General features: G+C 39.3%; 1 protein-coding gene across 1 annotated transcript in view; it reads left to right on the plus strand.

Moving 5' to 3' along the window:
- Positions 1 to 15,919, plus strand: part of alms1 (ALMS1 centrosome and basal body associated protein) — a 30,851-nt gene that overhangs the window by 5,071 nt on the left and 9,861 nt on the right. The window contains exons 3-9 of the mRNA XM_088923862.1: positions 800 to 1,004; positions 1,297 to 1,408; positions 1,957 to 4,219; positions 4,753 to 4,912; positions 6,924 to 8,246; positions 11,021 to 11,151; positions 13,917 to 15,531. Of these exons, the coding sequence (XP_088779988.1) occupies positions 800 to 1,004; positions 1,297 to 1,408; positions 1,957 to 4,219; positions 4,753 to 4,912; positions 6,924 to 8,246; positions 11,021 to 11,151; positions 13,917 to 15,531 (5,809 nt within the window). The remainder of the gene's footprint in view (positions 1 to 799; positions 1,005 to 1,296; positions 1,409 to 1,956; positions 4,220 to 4,752; positions 4,913 to 6,923; positions 8,247 to 11,020; positions 11,152 to 13,916; positions 15,532 to 15,919) is intronic.

Raw genomic sequence — 15,919 nt, forward strand, 5'->3', positions numbered from 1 at the left:
ATACGGAATAAGAAAAAAATGAGCAAATAAATGACTCATCAGCCAAGTGGGGGTTGTCTTAATTTTCATGAAGTCAAAAAATCAGAGCTCTCAGGAAAAACCCTAAACTAACTGTCAGTGCAGTTGCCAGCAATCTCCAGAATCCGGTGATGAAGATTCCAAAATCCTCAAACTCACAGAAGATAGAAATAGGGTACCCGGAAAATATTAACCTCTTATCAGCGCCAAGAACAGAGAAGAAGCCTTATAAGATTTTGAAAAATTCTAGGCTGGCCAGGTCAATTTACAGAATCATATGCTGTAAATTATGATTTAATAATTAATGCTTCACATTTCAAAGAATCTGTTGAATTTGAAGAACACCCCAAGAACAGGCACGTACCATTTGAAGTGATTACACAAGGAGTGTGGTGAGCTCAGTGGGCTACAGACATCCACGACAAAGGCACCAGTTTCGATTTTGCTGTCCCAATACATATGAAAGTTACTGCAGCTATTTAAATGTATTGGTTTTCATTTGTCTTGTGTTTCAGGGTAAATATGCTGTATAGACCAGACCAGTAAGATCATGCTAATGAGCATATAGCCATACAAACCCTGCATATTGAGTTTTTATTGTATGCTGCAGTAAGTTTTGTAGCTTTTTTAGAATGTCTTTATTTGTTCCAGGTGATTTGTCGGTTACCTCCTGTGTTTTGTGTGCGTGTGTTTTTTGCTGTTCTCAATGATGTTTGTGAAGTATCATCGTCTTTTTTAAGGGAGAGCAATGAGAATCCACGTGCTGTCTGCCGTGTTTCAGGGTATGGAGTCATGGTACCAGTTGCCAGCAGAGGGCGATGTGAGCCGTCTGACGGCAGCCTCTGTGACCAGACTGGATCAGCCCTCCTGGCCAGCTGAAGAGCACACAGCCCCCGATTCCCCCCCACCGCAGGAAGGGATGATCTCTACAGCTGAAGAAGCCAGACAGCATCAGGCTAAAGAAAGAGCGCAGGCTTCACAGCTAGGTAAAACACAAAGTCACCACTTCAGTCAAAAAATAAAATGAATCCAAGCGAAGAAGAGTAGCTCATAAACTGATTTGTTCAAACTCGAAGGATTATGTAGGTAGTGTTGTTTATACATGGTTTTCATTATGTGAAAAATGTATTGGTGATAAAGTATTGAATAACTAGAAAAAAAAGTTGGCTTTTGAAGCATTTCTCAGTGTACTACTATCTAATCTACTGCATGTATTGCAGTTCTAATCTATTCTGACCAAGATTTTGTGTTTAGGATAAATCTCTCTTCTCCTCACAGCTTTTCAAGATAGCCGTCTTTCACCCGCTCTTCCTCTGCTCCCTGGGAAAGCCACAAGCCTGCCAGATGACACTTTCTTTCAGCAAACAGGATTAGAGTTTGCCCCCCTCAGGTAAAAACCATGCCTGATGATTGTTTGTGCCCAAGGTAGAACTTGGACAAAAAGATTTGACTTGCTATGAAAACTTCTAACAGAAAATATAGTATTAACATATGTTATTTTTATACTGATTACAGGATTTATAAAGCAGAAATACTCTGCATGTCACAAACCGGATGACATTTCGTGATTTAATTTGCTAATACATCCTTGATTTAATAAAGGTATGAATCTGTGACTGTATGAAGTGTTGAAACAAAGCAACAGACAAATAGAATGCATTGGAAGGTGAAGTGTTACAATAGAATGTTTTGTTTCACTTTAGTCACTTATTTATTCCTAAATTCAAGCTCACAATCACCAAATGTAATCGCATTCTCTTCTGGGAGTGTGCTATAATCCATCTTTGTTGTTGAAGCCAGTACTCAAGAAACAATCAGGTTGCTACTAACTACTAAACTAACAAAACAGACCTCATTGTCTTCTCTCGTTTGTGACCGTTCTTGTGCTCTTTTCACTGTGTTGAGAAACTTTACTATGTGAATTCCGTGTTATTGTAGGGGATCTCCAGATATCTCGGTCATGTCTGAACGGTTCGCAAGACCACTCCAGATGAGTGATGCTATTCAACTTGCCATTACTGAGGTTTCTGAAGATTTTCCTGGCGACCACCCTTCACTGTCCCAGCATCCATTGGCTGTTACCACAGTTATGGCTGATGATGCCAGCAGCGTGTGCTCTTTATCCCAACACACTCTGTCGCCATCCTCCACCGATGAAGGTGTGAGCAATTTTGAGAAGACCCCAGAGGAGGAAATGGAAGAGGACCGATATTCAAGACTTCAGGGATCCCTGTCCAAAGCTGAAGAGCAGCAGGATCCTGCTGCAAACAAGCATGCCTCATCTGTTGCTTCCCTGCTGGACAAAGTGGTACATGTGTCGTTGGAAGACGATGGTTCGTTCTTAAACAGTGATGTTCCTGCTCCTCTTTTACTTGAATTGCTAGAAAAAGAAGTTGGCTTGTCAAGCAGTGGCACATCCTCATCCACGTCTGGGAACTCTTCAAGCCGGATTGAAGTTGTGGTCAGTCAGGAGCAAAACACAGGACATTCTGAGCATTTTAAAGAGGACTCAGTAGACAAAGACATAGCACCAGATGGCTCGGGGGAAGACTCAGTGGTGCCAAAACCTGATTTGTCTAGAAGCTCCTTAGAGCAAGAATCTTTCAGAGTGTCAAGAGATTTGTCTCCAGGCAAAACTTCATTTTCATCCACAAAGCCTGCAGAGAATACTAAAGACAAAGCTGAATTAAATGAGTCAGACAGGTGTGAAAAGTCCAACATCACTACTCGTTCTTCTCATACAAAGTCATATGAGGAGTTATCTGATGCTCCCTGTGAGCAGCTATCCTCTGAGAGCATATTCAGACCTTTGTCTGATTCGAGAAAAGTGCAGAAAGATCCTTTACCACCAAACAGTCAGACAGTCACCCCAAATACTGGATCCCTGGGGACATACAGTGGAAAAGACAGCATCATTACAGCAGTACTAACTGACATTGGCAAAACTGAAATATCATTGTCATCAGGATTCAGCTGTGAGAAAGGACAGAAAGAGAGAGAGCTGTCAAACTCAGGAAGTCATATGGCTGTGGAGGGATCTTTCCTGGGATCTCTTGCTCAGCCAATTTCTCATTCAACCCCAGGTGTGATTGCTGGTATGCCAAGAGCCAGTGTGCAGCCAGCTTCTGCAAAGCTGTCTCCAATTGAGTCAAATCTTGAAGCCTCTGCAGAAGCACCCCATTGCAGCTCCTCTGACACAGGTCTTGCTCCTTCCAGTATAAAAGATGTGGAAGAGCCAACCAGAATTGCTTCTGGTACTGGGGTGGCTAATGTTGCTCCTCATCAAAAAACAAGAAAGATTCATTCTTTGCCTGCTCTGAATTATATGGAGAAGGTAGGAGCATGGAATGTGACTCAGTCAACGGGTAAAACATTTTTTGACCACTTGGCACTGAAAGGTTTCACTGGGGTTTCTCCCAAGAAGAAGGCCTATGATGCCATTGCTGATTCATTAAATCGTATTTTTTCCCAGCAAAAAAGTGACAAAACACCATTGCCATCCACCTCAAACATCAGCAGTCGTAGTCCCAGAAGGAACCTAGCCGCTTCTTTTTCGGGAACCTCATCACCAGCCAAAGAGACTCCTGGCAGTGCAGGAGGTTTAGGAAGGTCCTTGTCTTATACGTCCGTCAGTACTGTAGCCAAAGAGGTTCAGCAAGCTGGAGCTCCTGAATGTGAGAAAATGGAAGAGTCTCGCTCTGAGTTTGGCCAAAAGAAACACTGTGCTTCAGCAGAAGAAGCAGCCAGCACCTCAGTTGCTCAAGACTCATCTGCAGACAGATCTGCCCATATGGTGGTTAGGAAGAATGTGCCAGAAAGTTACAATGTTCCACTTTGCACTGAGCCACTTGTTTTATCAGAGAAGGGGTTGTCCACCTCCACTGATAAAGACCGATGTTGCACACAGAGAGTGAAACAAGGAAAGCTGCTGGAATTGGAGAATTCTTCCCAGGCACCTTCGCAGGTGAGCTTAGGCAGATTCAGTGATGTATCTGCAAGCCAAGACCTCAGCAACACACTGGCCAGTTCACAGGACACAGTTCCCAGTTACCGTGGTCAAAGAAGACGGTCGGCTTCAACGGGAGCAGTCTCAGTCTCCTCGCCTGTTAGTTTGGAAGTAGATAACTATGCTCCATACTGGGCCACCAATCCTTCAACGCCAGCAAGAAATAAAGAGTTAAACATAGAAGAGAGAATTCCAGTAAGTAGAATGGTTAAAAATACCATATAGTTAAGATAAAAATAAATGGGAAAATCATCTTCATAATGTTTCTATTGACAAAAATAGGGTCGATTATTCTTATAGATTAGGTAGACTTAATTTTTTGGTATCAGAAAACATTCATATTCTTTTGCAGTATTTTAATTTGATTTTCATTAAATGATGAATGCTTTCACAAATGAGATGCACAAATGCTTTCTTAGTTAATATTGGGATTTCGGGAATTTAGTAAGGGATACATGACAGTGTAAATTGACATTGAAATTTTTTCTAAGTTATGCATAATCGTAATGGCAAACATCCGTTATTTTTTCTGACACAACAATAAACTTGAATTTCGAGAAAAAATGTTGCACAGAAATATATTTGCGTAACCATGCAGTTCCCTCTTCTATAGCTATATTCTCTATTCTTGACTTGTTACATATTTTTTATACAGTTGTAGTGTGAAACAAATACCCTGACAATATACCAAAGTTAAATCATTAAACTTTGAATCTTTTTTTTTGGAGATGTACCTTCAAAATCTTGGAATTGACCAATCGCCATCAACTATACTTACTCCGTTTGTGCCAAGAGGACCCATAAGAGAGCCAGAATTTTCACCAACTGATCTTCGCACAATAAAGGGTTCGACAGGAACCCCGACGAAGAGCACACAGCCCTCAGAAGGTAATGTTCCAGGAGATAGTGTGCTGGAAGTAAACAGCCAAGGCACTTTCCAAATAAGATAAGATAAGATCACTTTATTAGCCACATACAATTTCTTGCATTTGAAATTTGTCTTTTTGCATACCCCAGCTTGCTCTCCATGAGACACACTGACAGGGAGAGAAGCTGGGGGTCAGAGCGCAGGGTCAGCCATTGTACAGCGCCCCTGGAGCAGTTGTGGTTAAGGGTCTTGCTCAGGGGCCCAGTGCAGTAGGATTCCTCTGGCGGCTGCGGGATTTGAACCAGCAACCTTTCAGTCACAGGCGCAGATCCTTAACCGCAGAGCCACTGCTCCGCCCCTTTTTTTTAAGATAAGATGAATTAAAAAGCACAATAAAAAATTGTAGGGTTTGTAGGGTAGGGATGAGATAACATAAATATTGATGTGTTGTGAACCTTTGTAAACAATTTCATACATTGTTTAATGCAGTGTATTGTGGGCGCTGTTTGAATGGAGTACAAGCATCACTCAATTTATGAAGAACTGATTGACAAATTTTCACTACAGCAAAGCTGGCAAATATCTACTAAATTTCATAAAATGAAGTTTTTGCTATAATGAACAAAATTCCTTTTGAGTATCCATCTTTAGATGTATAGCATAGATCCAAGCATCCTACATTTGCCACTGTGTTCATATTACAAATTTTGCTAAAAAGGTTCACGTTTTTATTATACATATTTTATTAAATCAGAACCTGCATTTGCTATAACAAGTATTCTTAGTTTAAGAAATTATTAAAGATAACGGTTACATTATTATTGTTTGTTTAGTAAATTTTGTTTACCATCTTAAATACCTTAACGATTAAATACCTTACAATATTACCATCATTTATCATATTGAAAGTGGTCTGTTAGTAATTTAACATAAAAAGTAAAACCTTTTGCTGTAATGCTTATGTAAATTATTGTGTGATTTTTTTCTGGATTTTGGATACAGCAGAAAGGATATACATTGAACTTTATGGGAATTTTCTTTTTATGAATTTTCACCTTACGAACAGTTTTCATGGAATAAATTACATTTGGGGATTGAGTGATGCCTGTATATAATACTTGGTGTGTATTATAGTGTTAACATACTCATCAGTTACATGATTTACATAAATATCAAAAGACGAATTGGAGTTCTTCTGTTACTAATATCAAACATATTTCTGTTATTTAGATCATTTTAATAAAACATTAGGAAGATATTTGGAATTTTATACTTGCTCAGTACTTTTTTCACTTTCTCAGAAACATAATGAAAGAATAGATTAATTGAAGTTATCTGATATTCATGTAGTATACTATTTATTGGTAAATATAATTTTGACTTGGATATGTATCAATGGATCTGACTATGTATCTAAATGTTTTCAAGTCCATGAGAAGAAGACTGATACACTTAAGTGGTATCATGATATATATTTAATATTGTAATATGTATCATACCTTGATGTATTACCTACCCATTATTAATAATCACTCTTTTTGAACTATTTTGTATCTGAAATCACATAACCTTGATTTCAGAACAGCTAGCTCAGAAATGGTTTTCATGATCTGTCTTGTGGCATTCAGTGGCCATTACAATTAAATTAAATTCCATCTCTTTATGCTAGAAATCGTTATGCAAAACCAGCTAACAATGATGTTATGTAATATGAAATATCCAGGCTTCTAAATAATGTCTAATATTTAGTATTTAATCAAAATTTAATGAATTAGTATTCAGCAAAGGTTCTTGTTGAAGAACCTTTCATTCATGTAAAGGTGAAACAAAGTATATATTGAGAAATTATTTCTTTATTTTAAAATGTTGAACATTTTTTACATATTATTACTGTATGTAACAACTTTGTTGTGAAATGTGCAAATGTAATTTTAGTTTTAAGTTTTAAATAAAAATCCATATGCACTGCATAGCAGATTAGATACCTAACTGTATTTTCACATTTTAATCTCTATTATTGTCTTTTTTTAGGTGGCAGTCCTGCAAAAGGAGAATTTTCACAGTCTAGTTTGCTTTCTGTGAACTCTACTAGCCTGTCTGTGCCATTGAGTTCTGATGTAGATCGTGAATCACCATTGCACGCTGAGTCCTCTGTGCAGAACGTTGCTGAGTCTTCTTCAGACAAACCTGTCAGTCAGTGCAGCCTTCAGACGGCTTTCCATCCACTGGATCGCTCTTTGGATCTTCAAGGAAAACAGCCATCGGATGATTCCTCACAATGCAAAGAGACCATCAGCGCTGAACCTTTTTCATCTTCAGAGGCCAGGCAGCACTTGAATGGCAACAGTGATCATGTGATTTCCTCACGTGTGCAAAAGCGTGTTAGTCAGTTTCAGCCTGGTGAAGTGTCCGTCACTCCCGATAGTCTATCCTCCTCCTCCTCCTCCTCCTCTCTTGCAGAGAAAGAACAGCAAGCTGGTGCTCAGGATGCAGAACAAAAGGAAGCGTATTACTTTCCAAAGGTCACCCATACACCACCGCAATGTAGCCTGGATCTGGGGAATGACTCTTTTGTTGGGACTAAAACCCTGCAGGAGATCCGAAAACTTTTGGGCCAGGCAGAGAGCATCGTGTCAGGAAGGTCCTCCTTCTCCTCGCCTTCAACATCTTTAAGAGGCTCTGAAGACCTTTCTTCATTTCTGCAAAAGAATTTAGACAGCTTCCACGATTCTCTTGCTTCCTCCGAAGAAAATCATGAGAGCCACTCATCACTGCTGTGGAGGAAGTCCTCCTCGGATTCCATGCTCACATTAGATGGGCTGAAAGGCAGTTCCTGGCAAGAGGTACTACAGTCACCCGGGGCATCTGCCAGCAGATCTGTAATTACTGCAGAGCATGAAAGAGTCTCCAGTGTAAAGACTGCAGAATCAACATTTCTAAGCGATGCCTCAAAAGAGTTCACACAGGGGCGTACATGCTCTGTTTTCACAGCCAAAAATGTGAGGAGGTCTGAGCCTGAAGGCTGCAGTGAGGCCGCTCAGGATAAGGTGATTTCAGTGCCTGGTCCTGTAGCGCACTCCACAGAGGCAAGCATCAAAGCCGTGGACGCTCGGGACAGCCATCGGGACCCGACACCTGAGCTCGCTTTATCAAATCCTTCTGTGAATGGAGTCCCAGCAGAGAACAGCCACTCCTCTGATGGCAGGGAAGGGGCAAGGGCTGCGGCAGGCGAAGACAGCAGCAGTGTGGATTCCCTGGCGGGCCGAGTCGCGGCTCTCCTGAAAAACGAGTCGCCGGCCACGGTGGCCTCGGGCGTTGTGAGCGAGGCTGACGAGGAGGAGCGCAGAGCTCGAGGTAAGGATGAGAGAGCGGGCTGGGGGAGCAGGCACTGGAACTGTTTTGAAATCATTATCCAGTACTTGCAAAAGTGGATTAAGCCATTAGAATACCATTTTATGATTAATTAGTATAATAAATATTATTTGTTCCAAAACATTAATATGTTATACATGTACTATGAAAAGGTAAATTGCTTTTGTTCTTTTTCTCTGGAACTCTGGAAACAGTAGACAAAGAATCATTAAATAAGCATTAATATACACCCCCTATTGGGACCTCTAAATGTATATATTTTTAGACATTATTGAGAATTGTATCGTGCAGTTTAAAGATTATTTCTAAAACTAGTGAAGATTTCGAAAAGCTTTGAAGATCATAATTTGTTCTACATTACAATTTTCTAGGCAAACATATTTGAAAATAATAGAGTTGTATATACTGAAGCTTTTGATAGCGTATTAAGTTGCGTTATTGCATTTCAACGTTTTTGTTAAGTAGTTTGGCCTGCCAGGCAACAGTACATACACAGCTATAAAGATTAAGCTTTTCGAGGGAGGAGGTGAAACAGATTACCTAATATCATATTTCCCTACCATAATATCTATTTCGTTTGGTGTATTTATACGATTATTTTTCTGCATTTTAAACAGTGGTATCTGCATTTTCCTTATGTGTGTGGTTTCAACTCTTTTATGTTAATTGGTATTCCATTTTAATATCATTTATAAAAAACTACCAGCAGATGTGTCAGTTTACCTTGATTTGCAATTTTGTTTCAAGTTAATCCAAGTTAGATATTATGTACTTATCTACCACATGTATTTCTTAAATTTCATCTTCGTGTAACAGCTTAGAAACGTGCTTATAGAGAAGTGTAACGTTAGTCAATGTTAGAATGACTACCAGTAGCACGTTGTTTGTATTTGTTAGAGTATTTCAGTCAGGAGTGTGAGTGGCAGGTATTGGTATTAGAGTACAAGGCAGGAGATTTTCAATCAGTGATTGAACATTTCATATTCAGTACAACCTTGTGTCCTGTTACTTGGATGCCAGTTTTTCATTAAACATTTTACAAATAAATGTGTACTGTACCTTTGGGGGAAAAAAACAACAAATGTGATGATAAGTCTACATATTTCTAGAAAAAAAATGCTGCTATTTTGAATGAATGAAAATGAATCTATTTTCATTAATCAATCTAAGTGTATTTTACTATGTAAAGTTGTTCTTGTCGGTATGGTGCTATGGCAATACAGATTAATTCTACATACAGTAGTACTGTAAAATGATAAATTCCCATCTTGGTCAAGTACTGTACTTCATATTTTAATTTCTGCTTGTTTTTAACTACAAATCCCAAAATTACACAAATATGTAGTGCTATTATGCATGATGTATTGGAAATCAAACGTATAACTTAATTCTAATGTATATGAAGTCCTATCAGTCACACAGCCATGAATTCTGATGCTCTTAGGTGAGTAGGATAAGCAAGACAGTGCCTGATTTGTCTTGGCAGAACAACATGCTGTGAGAAAGATGTGTTAGTGCATCTTTACATGGCTGTCACATATAATCCATACTGATACGCTGTCAAGGAGAAATGAAACTTCTTTTTTAAGAGGTTTCCAAATGAAGTACAGGGGGGTCCCTGTTATAAGTCCTCCTGATACACTTTTACCCACACTAACACTGACAAGATATTAGGTACACTACATCGATGCACTTATATTGTTTTACTGGCACAACATAAAAAAATCCAGGATTTGATTATAATATGTTGTTTTTGACTTAGTGCCATTCATGTAGAAAAGGTTCTGTATCTCGTATTTTGCGTGGCTGATGTTAAATGTAAGCGCCAGCAACCATATTTTCTCTTTGCGTCCACGCACCTGTCTGTTCCCAGTGTAGACAGGTGCTGAACGTAAGTAACAAAGGAGCATTAATAAAGCAGAACGCATCCACTTCTCAAGGTAAGGTCTAATGAACAAGTGATAGGTTTATTTAAAATTTTGCTTAAAATGCTTTAAATTATTGATTTATCAATTAAAAATTAAATTAATAATTAATGTCAAGATAAAAATGAGTAAAAATGGTTTAGAAATGTAGGTGTACTGTACTGTTTTGGGGTAACTACAAGTGAAACATGCGTTTAGTGTAACTCATGGTCTCTAACCCTACTAAGCTCCATTGATTCTTACTGGAAAAGCCTTTCCTATCTTTAAGTTTTTTAGTCACATGGACAAAGTTTACGGTCCCTAACCTCCCATATTCACATTATTTTTTGGGGAAAAATCCACTATATTCCTCATTTCACTATAATACTATTATAAATAGGCAACTTTCTGGTCCCTAACTCCAATGTATATTGGAGATCCCCTGTACTTCTTACCCCGTGCGCTTTAAAAATCTTTTGGCGCTCTTTGATAACTCGTCCAAATCTACTAAATCTATCCATATTTTCAATTCTGAAAAGCAGACAGCTTTTTGGAAGGTAGGGGGTCACGTGGGTCAAAAAACAGACAGGTGAATTCTATCTGGAGATGTGTGTCAAAAACAGACTGCTAAGATTTGTATATAGCAACCCGTCTTAAATAAATGTAGTTTTTGGATTTTTCTTATTAAAAGACATGCATATTTCTTGAAAAGTGTAGTCAATCTATCATACCGTTTATTTTCTATAGATAATTTCCTCTTGCCCAATTAGGAATCTACAATAAAGCTCTTCTGCTTGGTTCAAAGCTAGCTTAGTGTGGTCGGCTCACTAGTATTTTCTCTTGTGCTTCCAGACTGGATTAAACTAAAGGTTTCTGGGGAGCAGTGTGAGCCTCTGGAACTGAATATGGAAGATCGACAGAAAATAGAAGAAATCAAAGCAGAGCTCTTACGAAACACAAAGAAACCTAGTGCTGCAATAAAGGTAACCATTTTTCAGATACTGGACTGTCTTGATTGTAATGGACGCATACATCACTTATGACATCATTTGTCCAAGCAATTTATGCTTGGTGTCAAACATCACATATCACTTATACCTGTGAGAAATTCACAAAGAAAATCACTTTTTTGTAGGGCACTGACGTTAAACATAACATGGACAAATTCATTATGCTGATTTTTATATTTGTTATCAATGAGGTTGATCAACAGGGAGCTGGTGTGAAAGTTTCACACTGGTGTGAAAGTTACAGGCTCATAGCATTGCTCGCTTTGTACAGAAGTGTCAGACATATTATATATTAAAAACATTTGTCATCTGACAAGAACGCTGTTGTTACTCATGTAGCATAAGGGCGTGCATTTCCCTTCCTATCTGGATGAGCCCACAGGAACAGCAGCAAGTGATGTCTTAATCAGTGTAGTGCTGTGCAGTCAGATTGCATTTACTCACTACAGGTTGAGTTCTGTAGCGACTAGACACTCCTGCCCAGCCTGTACACTCCTGGACCTCCCCATTGGTCTTGCGAAGGAGTTGTGATCGTGTCCCTTCTCTCACACACTCTGTCTGACTGGAGTGTCTCACCGAGTTAGAACCTGCTACTGTGAATGCCCCAGGTGACAATGTGCTGAATTAATCCAGCCATCAACGTGCCAATAGCACAGTGGTATTGCACTTTTTATAAGTGGAATGTTTTGGATCCTTTCTGTGTTTTTCTTGATTTAAACCATGCTTGACATTCAACATCTTCAGTCATCTCATCGCCTGCTCCCATTCATCTTTCTCACTACTGAGGTGATTCAGTACTTATGTAAGCCATTCAGGTGTAACACAGTTAAATTAGAAAGATGCCAAAAACATTTAGTCACTGTCAAAATCGGCATACTTTATTTGTCTAAAGTCATACATGTTACTATAGTGATACATTTCTCTTGATGCTCTGTATATAGTATAATCATACCACCAGTAATATCCACAGGCAGCTGTGCTGTGTTTTTAGAGTCAGAACAGTTACAAACGAGAGGTCATTTGGCCCCTCTAGCCCATTTGATTGTTAATAGCTAATTGACCCAAGGATACTGTCTAGTCTGTCTTTAAGGGAGACAGATTATCAAGATCAACTACATGTCCGGGTAACTAGTTCTACACTCCTACAGCCCTTTGAGTAATGAAGTGCCTCCTCTTCTTGGTTTTAAATGGATTTTCACGTAAAGAGACTGAAACGAAGACGTCCATGCCAGGGGCAACGGGTTATTATACCATGAAACATTCTGCTCATAAAAGGAAATTGCTGTGTCTAATTTACATTTAAGCTTGTTTTCAGTATGAAGCAGTGCAGAAAAGGAACATGCCATTCATACTAATGTAGAGCAGGTACGCAGAATAAACAGCCTGTCAGTTCTGACAGAGGGAACATGTCCAGACTTGTCTCACCTTGACCCACTGTTTCCCTAAGAGTTTCCCTCTCACAGCAAGCTAAAGCAGACGTGACTGATTTTTCTTATTCGGCTTATTATTTAGAGGTCAATCACAGTTTTTTTGTTTTAAATTTAAATATAAGGAAAATGAGCCCTTTAATCACGCTTTTTGTGTATGGTAATTAAAAGTAGCTTTGGCCAACTAAATAACAATTTTGATTCCTATTTTTTATTTTTAAAACACTAATGACTATTTTTAACATCTGTGTAAATAGGCGCATTTCATTGGTGCAATGATGTGTTTTGGAGGGAATCTGAGCCAGTTATACTGTACCTCTGTGATGTGCACCATTCAAGTGCTTTTCAGTACACTTAACCAGGTTGAGGTATCCTTAGAAATGTAGAAGTCATGTGCATTTGATAATGAATATCTACAATTGTTTAAGGAACTTCTTGATTCATTATGACTGTTTTGTAGGAAGCACAGGTATTGATTATAAAACTTTAGAAGGAATTTCTAGGGCAGAAAAATATTTTTCCTCTGTTTTGGTTAAATGCCAGGACTTCATAATAATCCATTGCTATAATTAGCCTGGTAATATAATAATTAGCAGGAAACCTCATCTCTCTCAGTAGAGAAGACAACTAAAGAACTTAAAATTCCATTTTGATTCATCACATCCAGCTTTCACTTACATCATAACATTTATCAACAATAACAAAAATCAACTTTGTAAGCTGACTATACTGTACTTTCAGAAATTAATTTATATTGTATTTATTGTAACAGGTTCTGCTATATGGAATGTATTAGCATCAGTCTGAAGGTAATAACTAGGATGAAATGCTGGTCTTAGCATGCTTAAATTTTTACTCTGTTTGCATCTAAGTGTGGGCGAGGTACCTGCCTTTCAAGTCTGGCATTTGATATTGGTTTAGTGAACAGCGTTGCTTGAAAACTGGAACCTTTAATGATATGTCTCAAGGTCACTTTATTTCCCTTGACGATTTAAAGCATGGGTTTGCAGTGGCGTTGCACTCTGTGTGTTTACATTAGCCTGAGAGAACATATAACAGCTTTTTATTTTCGGAGTGTTTCATCACATTATAAACTATAGAGAAGTTCAGAAGCATAAGGTAAGAGATTTTTTCTTCATTTGTCATTTGTATATCCAAACAACTTCTCATTATGTGCCCAGATCATCAAAAACGTCTGTACAGTGTCCATTAGAATCAGAATCAGTGGGACAATTATAACTACATGTCCCATTTAAGAAATGTGTACAGTATTTACAGTATATGTTCATGTTCTACGTGTCTGCACTACAGGGCCAATGGAGTACAGATACTGACTCAGATACCACATCTAGCACGGTTGCAGTTACTGGGGTGCTGCCTTCACTGAAACCTACAGAAGAATTTTGTGCCCTGAACACTGCAAAGCATCAGATCTCCAGTCAGCTGCAGAAACTGTCCAGCAATCCTTTCAACACTAGTGTGGAGCTCCACACTCCACTTCGCAAGGATGTGGAGGCACGTATTCGAGAAATTGCTCAAAGAGAGGGCATTAGTGTGTCTCAGCAGGTGGCCCATGAAACTGGCAGACCCATTGTATCCATCACCTTTTCCTCCCGTAAGCGTTCCCCCTCTCCTGCATCCCTCTCTCCCCTTCTGAGTCGCGCGTCTGACGTGGCTGACCACACACGTGTCACCAGAGATGAGGATTCTCTGGTGGAACCTGTAAGGCTCACAGAGCTAGACAGAAGACAAGCAGGCAGCCTTCAGCCCCTGACAGCAACACAGGAAGAGGAGCAAAAAGTCAGATATTCCCATCAAGGCCCTGGAAAAGGGCAGCCATACACGGGAAAATGTTCAGGCACTGATGTCGAGGACGCTGTCAGTGAAGTCAAGAACATTTCCTCAATGCAAAGACCTATGGCAGTTTCAGAGTCAGGCTTCTGTTCACATAACCCTGACTGCTTAAGAAATAATGCTTGTACTGGACAAGGTGAAGTTGATTCACCAACTGAGCCTGATGTAAATTCTGGAAAGGATGATCTGACCCTGTGTTCTACTTCAGGGTATGGTTTCCATCACTATCAGCTTGGATTTGATGCACATGTAGAGCCAGACCTGAAACCTCCTGAAGTGTGTGGCAGCCAGACAGAAGTACAGAGGCAAGGCTTTCCTGGCACCACTAATGACAGTCCTTTTGTCGTTCTTCAGCATGCTGTACACAAAAGCCCCGGAACGCATTTTCATGTAAATGCAACTCGATACAGACAGTTGTCCACATCTACCCCTAATATAGCCCTGGGGGAAAATGCATCTGCCAGTCTAAAGCCTAGTGCATTACCTTTACAAGTTTCATCATTTGCCTCTGGTTCTTCTTCAGTCTCTTCACCCACCAAAAAAGTCCTGTCATATGTTCATGTGACTCTGTCACCCAAACCATCCAATGAAAAATCTATGTCCACTGATGACAGACATTTTCAGTTTGGCACTTTTCCACCAAAGAGTGATTATGCTGAGTTTTTGAAGATGTCTGCTTCTGAAAACCCCTCAGATATCAATACACCCTTAGCAATTCAAGGACATTCATACACAGATGGTACGCAGTCGACAGAGGGTATATATGATACACACTCTCCGATTACAAGTGAAACTAGTCATGTCAGAGGCCGTATCGCACAAACAGTGCGTGGTAACTGTCCTGAATCTTCAGTGAGGCAAGAACACTTGCGTAAAAATCAGGAACATTATAGGCAACATTCAAATGAAAATATGCTTGTTGGTAAAATGAAGCCCAGATCTACAGACGCTTCTGCCCAGATAACAACCCGCGTACCTGGCCCGTCGTCCGAGACCACAAGACCTAGCTCCACCGTTTCAAAGTCCAGGTCATCTGCACAGCAGCCACAGGACCTATCAGTCCAGACATCAGGTATGAAAATTTCTTAGGTATCCTTCTAATACAGCAATGTGTTTGAGAATACCCTGTCAACTGGGTACAGTAGATATAATTATTTCTATCATAGAATCAGGTATTTTATCTTAACTTTGTGACTTAGGAGTCATGTGAATATTTTATGATTATAAATATCATAGGCCATATGTTTCATTAAACAATTAAGCACTTGTTTGCTCATTTATTTACTTGTCCTATGCCTTATTTTGAGGTGACTTATAAGTGTGTAAAGGAACAAGTAAAGGTTTATTCCATGCTGAAAAGAGAAGAAAAGAAACACAACGTTTTGGCTGTGGAGTCTTCATCCAAAGAAAGCTCCACAGCCGAAATGTGTTTCTTTTCTTCTCGTTTCAGCATGGAATTA

Source organism: Atractosteus spatula, chromosome 1 (assembly GCF_055471065.1).
Source record: "Atractosteus spatula isolate fAtrSpa1 chromosome 1, fAtrSpa1.hap1, whole genome shotgun sequence".
Lineage (NCBI taxonomy): Eukaryota > Metazoa > Chordata > Actinopteri > Semionotiformes > Lepisosteidae > Atractosteus > Atractosteus spatula.